General features: G+C 42.4%; 1 protein-coding gene across 5 annotated transcripts; it reads left to right on the top strand.

Moving 5' to 3' along the window:
* The first annotated feature begins 602 nt into the window (after positions 1-602).
* LOC149452048 (uncharacterized) lies at positions 603-7,237 on the top strand. 5 transcript variants are annotated; one of them, XM_089689839.1, is made up of 6 exons: positions 603-718; positions 3,185-3,274; positions 3,654-3,728; positions 4,141-4,299; positions 4,638-4,730; positions 5,524-7,237. In XM_089689839.1, the coding sequence occupies exons 4-6, from the start codon at positions 4,273-4,275 to the stop codon at positions 5,845-5,847; spliced, it is 444 nt and encodes a 147-aa protein (XP_089545965.1). In that variant the 5' UTR covers positions 603-718; positions 3,185-3,274; positions 3,654-3,728; positions 4,141-4,272; the 3' UTR covers positions 5,848-7,237. The 5 variants fall into 5 exon arrangements, with proteins under 5 accessions (XP_089545965.1, XP_089545963.1, XP_089545967.1 ...); XM_089689837.1 differs by having other exon boundaries at positions 3,651-3,728; XM_089689840.1 differs by lacking the exon at positions 603-718 and adding an exon at positions 1,162-1,252.
* Positions 7,238-9,901: the final 2,664 nt, after the last annotated feature.

Raw genomic sequence — 9,901 nt, 5'->3', positions numbered from 1 at the left:
CCATAGGAAGCACACTTAGAACATGAGGAGCCATGAGCGCCAAAAAAGGACCATTGGGGGAATTTCACAGAGCAGAAATGTATAAACCTTTGTTATTTTTTTAAATTGTGTTTACAATCACTTTAGTCCAGTGTTTCAGTACTGCTGCAAATGTATTAAAAATGCCCTAACAGGCAGCCAGTTACAGTGCATTTTCTCCTGCTGGCTCTTTTTTTCACAGTGCTGTCTTTCTGCTGCTTTTTGGTCATTTAAGGAGGATAAAGGGCTAGGCTTCTTGCACATGGGAGTGAAAAACACCTTGTGTTATACTGATCTCTAATCAGATGTATTGATGTCTATGACACAATGCACACTACTGACTAAACACTAATAAAGCAGCACTGAGTAAAGTGTGCAGGAAAAAAAATACAAAGTACACTTAGTCTCTGTCTATACTCTGTACATAATCATTTACATGCACACAGGAATACAAGTGTATATCCATACACAGCCTCAGAGCCTCAATCATTATTTGTCCTATCTCCAGCCACCTACAATTTCCTCCTCCCTACTTCCAATAGGACATGGGCTTATTAGTGACAGACAGTTGTCTGCACCAATGAGAAGCAGAGGTCCCAGCTAAGCTACAATAATATGCAAGCAGAAGACACATGGACATCACACTGGAAGGACGTCCAGGAGAAAGAAGAGCTGCTGAAGAGGGTGTGAGAGACACGGGGTGAGTACAGTGGGAAATATGGGGAATTGGACTTGAAGGATGGACAGATCTGAGGTGTAGATGAGGTGCCTGAGCATTGTGAGCTGCAGAGAGGAAGCGTGTGGGGAAGGTCCATGTGCTGTAATATGCCACTCCTCCTTGGTGTTCAGTGTCTGCTTCCTGGAGGTCTGTGTGTGATCAGGAAGGTGGGGGCTGAGGTCTGTGTTGGATCAGGAAGGTGGGGGCTGAGGGCTGTGTGGGATCAGGAAGGTGGGGGCTGAGGGCTGTGTGGGATCAGGAAGGTGGGGGCTGAGGGCTGTGTGGGATCAGGAAGGTGGGGGCTGAGGGCTGTGTGGGATCAGGAAGGTGGGGGCTGAGGGCTGTGTGGGATCAGGAAGGTGGGGGCTGAGGTCTGTGTGGGATCAGGAAGGTGGGGGCTGAGGGCTGTGTGTGATCAGGAAGGAGGGGGCTGTGTGAGTTGGAGAGAGGAAGAGTGGGGGAAAAGCTGAGTTCTGTGACTGCCATCCCTCTTGGGATTTAGTATCATCTCTGGAGGTGAGTGTGTGGTGCACTGTGAGCTGGAGAGAGGAAGTGTATGGGAAAAGCTAAGTTCTGTTCAATGTGTGTTTCCATATCTGTGTCCCTCTGCAGTCTGGGGCGGGGGGCAATGTGTGTGTGTGTTTTCCCTCTCTCATGCCCCAGTTTGGTAGATTTTTTTCCTCTCCTTTTACTGCTATCACCAAGAGTAAAAGAATCTAAAACTGGAATAAAGGCAAAATGTTAGAACTGGAGACATCATTTCTGGTGATCCTGGTGGCTACCATGGATTTCCCTTCACTTTCAGTGTTGGCTATGAAACAGAAATTAACCTGTTTCGGACCACCCCACGCACATATACGGCAACAGGGTGGCACGTGCAGGCTAAATCCCGTAGCTGTATGTGAAGGTCACAAGTGGGCACTCCCCCAGCACCGCTGTCACTGTCTCCTCACACAGCGGGAGACAGCGCAGGTGTCCAGCAGGCTCGATTGCCACCAGCTACCCAACAATCTTCACTCTGAGTGGAGAACAGCGAGGTGCCTATGTAAACAAGGCAGCTCGCCATTCTCTCGGTAAGGAGCAAAATGATCCCCGCTTCCTGTTATCAGGAGACAGATCACTCTGCTCCATTGGACAGCCCAGCTCCCCTCACAGTTGGAACACGCCCAGGGAACACACTTAACCCCTCCCTAGCTCATTATTGTTAACGCCTTCCCTCCCAGTGACACCAATACAGAAAAAGTGCTTTTTTTTATAGCACTGATCTCTGTATTGGTGTCACTGGTTCCCAAAATGATGTCACAAGTGTGCGATGTGCCCACCCCAATGTCGCAGTACTGCTAAAAATTGCTGATCGCCACCATTACTAGTAAAAATCAAATAAAAATAAAAACCATAAATCTTTCACACAGTCTGTAGACGCTATAACGCTTGCGCAAACCGATCGATATACGCCTATTGGAATTTTGTTTACTAAAAATGTAGCAGAATACATATCGGCCAAAACTGATGAAGAAAATTGACTTTTTTTACATTTTTTTTTATTGGCTATGTATTATAGCAGAAAGTAAAAAATATATATTTTTTTTCAAAATTGTTGCTCTGTTTTTGTTTATAGCGCAAAAAGCTAAATCCGCACAGGTGATCAAATACCACCAAAAGAAAGCTTTATTTGTGGGGAAAAAAAAGATATCTATTCTGTTTGGGTACCATGTTGCACAACCGTTCAATTGTCAGTTAAAGTAACGCAGTGGCCTGGTTAGGAAGGGGGAAAATCCTTCTGGGGCTAAAGTGGTTAATAGGAAATCTCTTGAGTTGGACAGGGATGACAGAAAACTAATGGGTTATAATAACTGCCCTTACTTTATCAAATGTTTTTTGCCTTCAGATTTTCTTTAACTCACATTGCTAATTATATATTGTACTTAATTGTAACTTAAATACTGAAATTTGCACTTACAACTGTAATTGTCAAAATGGCAGTAAAAACCTGGCTGTGTCAGTAAATTGTGGGTGTCTTATCAGTAAATTTATTTTGGTAGGTTGGCAACACTGTAGATGGAGGGTGGACACTGATCATCTGGGACCTGGGGGGCACAGATACTGACTACCAGCAAGGAGGATGGGGGTGTGGCCACCAACCAGCAAGGGGAGGGGTGCATGCGGCCATGGACTGGCAAGCTGGGAAAAGGACACAGCCAACAAGCACTGTTTGAATGGGGAGCAGCCACTGATGGCTGGGGGTTTGGCGTCTGACCACCAGGAGCACGTTGCGCTGTCTCTCCACAATCACTCTGTTCAATGAATGCTTGTATGGTGGCAATCTTCAAACCTATTGTGGGGGGGAGCGCTCGATGAAAAGACACTTGATCACAAAGGACAAGGGGCACAGACACAACTATTATTACAGTTATTTATGACCATTTTTCCTGTACTCTACTCTTTCAGTCAACAGCGATCAATTCCACAGAGGAAGATTGTACCTTACGTGATGGTAATCCTTGATCCATAATTACCGACTGGACAGTCTCCGCCATTGTGAGTATTTTCTGGGGTACACAAACACTGACCACATGGGGGAGTGGATGCAGATACTGACCACCAAGAAGGGGGGTACTACCCAGGGCACAAAAGACTGTGTTAAGGATGGAGGCGGTACATATAAACTCTGCATTACAAACCACTGAACTCTGGATGCTGCCTTAAACCATTAAACTTATCCTAACCACTTAACTTAAAATTGAACGTTTCATTTAACATTTTATTGTAATTTTTTTTTTCAATGTTTGCTGTAGTTTCCTATGCTTATAAAGAATGTACATACGGTATCAAAGACTGTGTCTGTCTGTAATCTACTAACCACTAGGCTGTAAGGGGGAACTTATTTTTAAGTAAGGAATTTTGTCCTTTTCAGAAGAATTGCTCACAGCAACTGCCTGAGATCTCTTCCTTGAACAGACTCTTTGTCAAAGTGGGCTTCAGTACACTGGAGGTAAGATGCCAATAGCTAGTAATATTTTAATGGATTTTCCTGCAATAGGTCTAACTAGAACTCTGCCTTTCAAACGTCTGAGCTCTGGTTCACAAAACTACTGAACTATACATGCAGAATTCAGTAGTTTGTAAGGCAGAGTTCAGTAGTTGGTAAGTAAATTTAGGAGTTAAGCAGTTTTGTGTTGGCTTACAAACCAATGATCTCTGAATGCAGAGATAGCAGTTGATAAGGCAGAAAAGTCTACCTTACAAACCACTGAACTTCACAGGCAAAGGTGAGGGAAGAGCTGGGGGAACCACAGAGAGAGGAAGGACAAGGATCTGCCTGCTGGGGTACTGGAGAATTTGGGAGAGACTTATTCAAATATTAGGGCAAAAGAGATTTTTTTTGTTTTGTTTTTGTGTTGTAGGTGTTTTCAGAGTTCAATAGAATAGCCACCACAAATCTGCAGAATAACTTTTTTGATGCCCTGGATCGATACGCACCATGCTTTGTCACAATCTTCAACTCCAAGAAAGGAAGTGTTGGAGAGACATTGTCCATGTTTGTGCAGCAAATTAATTCAGAGGTGAGTCTACTGCAACCCTCTTTTTGTTTGTTCTCAACTTACAAAACCTTTCATGATTCACTTTGTTGTCATATACAGAGATATGTAAGATACCATAAATGTACAACCTGTAACCTCTACTACAATCCCTTTTGGCCTATGTATTGATTTCAATATTTTAAAGTGGTCTTGAGACGTTGTGATCCAATGATGTTAAAACATCGAAGCTATGGGTGTAACTTAAATAACTTCAATCAGTAACTTTCCTGAACTGTCAAATAGTATGATATTTGTTTCATAAACATGTAGGTTTGCATTTTATGCAATATTAAACTGAACTTTCGATAATTTACTTCTAGAAACCTGATGTGACAGCAATGCACACCCTTGTGCTCCGAGGCCTCCCTGTTCTACTTGGTGATGACCCCAGTACATTCTACATCACTTGCTTCGTAAGTTATCATAGTTGCACCTTGGCAGTTGTGGGGGGATTCGCTTTGTATTCCTTAGAAATACAGATTAATACTTATTATATCACTAGTACAGTGGTGGGCATGGCAGTTTATAAAATTTAATCCCTTAGTTAGGGAGGGTAAAACAAATGTTAATGCTTGAACACAATTTTGCAACTTAGACATGTTAGTAGAACTGTATCATTACAACTACTTTGTGTATCCAGATGGATTATACCCTTTTTTGCGTGTGTATATATCTATCTAATTGAAAGTGATATTAAAATGCTTGTGTGTTTTTCTGTTTAAATATAACAAATGTGTTATACTTACCACCTTTTGTTCAGTTGGTTTTGCACAGAGCAGCCCAGACCCTCCTATTCTCGGGTCCCCTGCTGGCACTCCTGGCCCCTCCCTCCTGCTGAGTGCCCCTACAGCAAGCAGCTGTATGGTATGGGGCAATTGTGCCAAGGCTGTGTGTGTCTATTTAGACACAGAGCTGCGGTTTGGCCCCACCTCCTCTCTCTCCTCATTGGCTCACTGACTTTGAATGCAGTGGGAGGTAATGATGCCTCGCTGCTGTCTCAGTTAATGAGGACCTGCTGCACACAGAAGGTGCTTTATCCTAATGCATAGAATGCATTAAAAGAAAAACCTGCCTTTAGAACCGCTTTAAATAAATGCTTTAAAGGAAGAAAACCTTCCAAAAATAGATTGACTTTGACCCTTACCTTGAAGCTAAAACTAACCATATACAACACAGTGACAAATGATCATGTTTGTTTTTGTATAGCCTTCTGACAGCGATGAGGTCTGGGCACGTTTACCTGTTGGACTGAAGACTGTCATTGATGAAAGTATGCCTGCTTCTCCAAATCATCTCCACCTTGACCCAGTGTCTATTGCCATCATAGCCAAGGGAGGTATTGTAATGGAGGATCTCCAGAACCTACCTCAAGCACTTTGCCTCTTCTTTGGACTTTTATATGCTTTACACCTGGAATACCCTAAAGCCATGGAAAACACTTTTAACTTCATTCAAAGAGTGATGCTGGGCCTGGGGGAGAACAAACTCCCACCAAAACTGCAAAGCCTTAAGAATCTCCTGTTGAGTTAGAATGTTTGGGTTTTTTGTTTTGTTTTGTTTTTCTGCTTGCCTATGACTTGTTTTCAGTAGACTAAAGTTAGCTGATGTCACAGAGCTCAGAAACCTTGTGCTGTTTTAAAATTTATTGTAATAGATGTTCAAGTTGGCCAACTGCATCAAAATCATCTGTCTCTGGTCCTTGCATACCAAATCACCAAAACAGAAAATATAGGCATACCTCAGTGGTTGTACAGAACCAATACAGGCTAAAGTAATTTCATATATTGCAATTGATGTTCAACTGCCTCAAAGTAATCTATCTCTGATCATACAACAAACATACAGTACCTGAGTGGTTGTATATTACCAATGTGGGCTAAACTCATTTCAGGTATCATAATTGATATTAAAGCTGACTAACTGCCTCAAAGTGATCTGTACTTGCGTGGAATAAACTCATTGATGCAGTTGTCTAGTTTGTACATCTCTATAATATATGCAATGAGTTTATTCCATCAATTGTGATATATGCAATGAGCTATGCCTATATTTTCTATTTTGGTGATTTGTTATGCAAGGACCAGAGACAGATCATTTTGATGCAGTTGGCCAGCTTGTACATCTCTATAATATATACAAAGTGATCCTTCTTTCACTAGTTCCTACTCATCCTGTAAAAGGTCCTTTACTTGCAGGCAGAGTTAATTTAGCGGACCTATTGTGAGTAAGGTGTAAAATGGCATGGAGGGAAACTACTATTAAAATGGTTGTAAACTTCAGACATGAAATATGAACAAAGTATATCCCTCTACAGTGTGTACTTGTCTCCATTAAAAGCAATGAGTATAATTTCATTTCTGCTGCTTCATTTCTCCATATCGGCATGAATCACTTCTGACAAGTTTTTTTTTTTCCTGACACCAAGAGAAAAAAGGTGACTGGAGGGCCCTCTAGCAGATTAACAGCCTCAGCTCTGTTCCTGTGAAGGCGGTGTCTCATCCCACCAAACAGTTCTTAGAGCTCTCCTCACTGAATTTCTGCAGAGTTTCATTTCAGCTCTCCACCCTCTGTTTTCTGAACTCTCGGACAAGCTTTATAAATACAGCACTTTAAATGGCTGTAGTGAAGGCTGCAGATTAACAGGTATAACTTGTGTAGGAGGATGTTTCATCTCTGTATCACCTAAGGCCAGTCACTTCACTAGGTATATATGGAAGGGTTTACAACCACTTTAATTTAGTTTTGTGGTATGAACATAGCGCAGAAGATGTTTTCATTCTCTTGCAGAAAAAGGTGCACAAAACCTCATGGTGTGAACGAGGCCTAAATGTTTTCAAAAGCGAGTTGTTATGTAACAAAATTTTAAAGAACAATGTTTTTTCTTATAACAGTAAGAAAAATAAAAAAAATCGTATTTGAACTTTGGAACAGTCATTTATTTATATGTACCTGTGAGAATGGAACCACTTGCCCCGCAGAAGCTTTTGCCCCTTCATGACCAGGTTTTTTTTTTCTATTAAGCACCATGCTACTTTAACTGACAATTGCGCAGCCATGTAATGCTGTACCCAAATTAAATTTTATATACAATTTTTTTTTTTCACTCAGAGCTTTATTTTGGTGGTATTTGATCTCCACTGGGTTTTTAATAGATATAGATTTGTCACAAAACATCCAATAAAAAATATTGGTATTCTGAAAAAAATGATTGTATTCTGGTTAAAACAAAATCCAAATAAGTGTATATTAATTGGTTTGTGTCTACACATATGGAATTTACACAGCTATAGATTCTATACTGTAATGACGGTACAGCAACATAGTGTGACTGTGATGGAGTGGTGGGCAATCTAGAGCTAACACACTGGCTGGGAGGGACACCAACTGACATCAATAGTGATACTAATACAGTGATCAGATAATAATGTACACTGTATTAATGACACTGACGGGGGGGGGGGGGGGGGGGTTATCTGTGAAGTGTAATGTGTGTCTTATGTGCTGTTGTTAACAGATTTAGTTGTCAGGGAGAAGAAACACAACATCTGTTCACAGCACAGTGATCTGGCTGTGTCTGTGTAAACGTGATTTGAAAGAGCCGGTCAGCAGGTTTCAGCCACAATCATTGGCTGAAACCTGTTGATTGATGTGTACTGCATCCAATCACAGCATGGGTAGGCAGGGGGTGCCAAACCCAGAAACAGGCCCATGCCATACAGTTAGATAGTCTGGCCTGCCTGCACCGCTTGTCTGCAGTATTGGGCAGATGGGAGATGTTAATGTAAAATGGATGTCTGGATAAAACTAAAATAAAACAAGTAACACTTACTTGGTTTTTTTAAGGCAATCGGTTTGCATGGTTTTAACAAGTAAATCGGATTGCTGTGCAAGTAACCACAACTCAATATTCAGAGTTGCAGAAAATATCACATTAGTTAGTCCAACCTAAATAAATGTGTCATTTGGAATACATTATACAGTAAACTTAACTTAAAATGATTTTGTTATTTTAAATGGCAAATCTGAGTACTCCATACTAACTTAAGAGTTCACCTAACGTAAAATTTCCAAGTACTATTCACTATTTTTTGTTAGTTGTGTATACTAAAGTGTAAGTTCACCACACTCAATAAGCATTTGTAAGAAGAAAATACAATTCTTATTCTAGTTTACTTGGTTTTTTTGAGGCAATCGGTTTGCATGCTTTTTTTAAGTAAGGTTTACTAATTGGATTTTACAGTGTATCCTGAACTCAGCGGCTAGACTCATCCACCTCACCAACCGCTCCACTTCTGCCACCCCCCTCTGCCTATCCCTTCACTGGCTCCCGATTGCCCAACGCATTAAATTCAAATTACTAACTCTGACATACAAAGCCATTCATAATGCTGCCCCAAACTACCTCACTGACCTGATACCCAAATACCACCCTACCCGTACTCTTCGCTCCTCACAAGACCTCCTATTCTCTAGCTCTCTGGTCTCCTCCTCCCACGCCCGACTGTATGCCTTCTCCAGGACTTCCCCCATCCTCTGGAACTCCCTACCCCAATCCAGCAGACTGTCACCTACCCTCCTCACCTGCAGGCGCTCCCTGAAAACCCACTTCTTCAGGGAAGTCTACCCCACCCTCACCTAACAGCCATTCTCCTCCACTCCTCCTACCACTCCATCCTCCACAGCCACTTCCTCCTGTACCTCCACCCCCTCCCTCCCAGATTGTAAGCTCACAAGAGCAGGGCCCTCGAACCCCTCGTGTATTGTATTGTATTGTATTGTACCTGGGTCAGGGGGTGTAGGGCTGGAAGGCCTAGGCTGTTAGAGAACCAGATCATCCATATCATGTTACATGAGGGACTCCATAGAGGCTGGTGAATTCCTATAAAAGCTGGGGTACTCACATGAGTGCTCTGAGTGTCCAGTAGGTCTAATGGGTCCCTCCTTCCATCCCCCAGCAAATGAGGAGACAGAACACATGGCTGTCAAGCTGATTCAGGCTCCATCTTGGATGTCCTGGTCTGTGTCATGTAGACCTGCTGGCTTTTGGAGCTCCCTCCAGATCACCTGCCCTGCAGGGGAGCAACAGATTAGGGCTGTGGGCGCTGTGGCTGGTTAGAGTTAGCCGGCCTGGGATGGAGCTCTCGGCGCATGCGCCAACCCCCTCTGATATCTTGAGGTCGATTCAACACTAGATTGTCATTTTTGTATGGCCTAATACTAGGCCCTGACTCAATTAGGATAACCTTACTTAAATATTTCACGGACCTTGGCCTACCACACCTTTCCAAATACAGAGCTGAAATCCCTATATAACATGTCATATACAAAAATCCTCTATGGGTTGTTGTAATGCAAGGCTGGACACAAACACCAAGAGCTAGTCACACACACTGCACAGGTACGATCAAACCAGCACTCACACCATAGTTTCTAAGCTTGTGAGGGACACACTATCAAGTGTAAAACTGCCCTGGCACATCATGCAGCATTCACTCAGCACCCCAAGAAATAACAGAATTCAACTGCAATGTTCTTGCACTGTCAAGACCTCCACTTTTATTATCACACAACACGCAGGAGGATA

The sequence above is a fragment of the Staurois parvus genome, unplaced genomic scaffold (assembly GCF_062004578.1).
Source record: "Staurois parvus isolate SC_StPar_1 unplaced genomic scaffold, SC_StPar_1.0 ptg000499l, whole genome shotgun sequence".
Classification (NCBI taxonomy): Eukaryota; Metazoa; Chordata; class Amphibia; order Anura; family Ranidae; genus Staurois; species Staurois parvus.
This window is presented reverse-complemented; position numbering and strand designations above follow the sequence as displayed.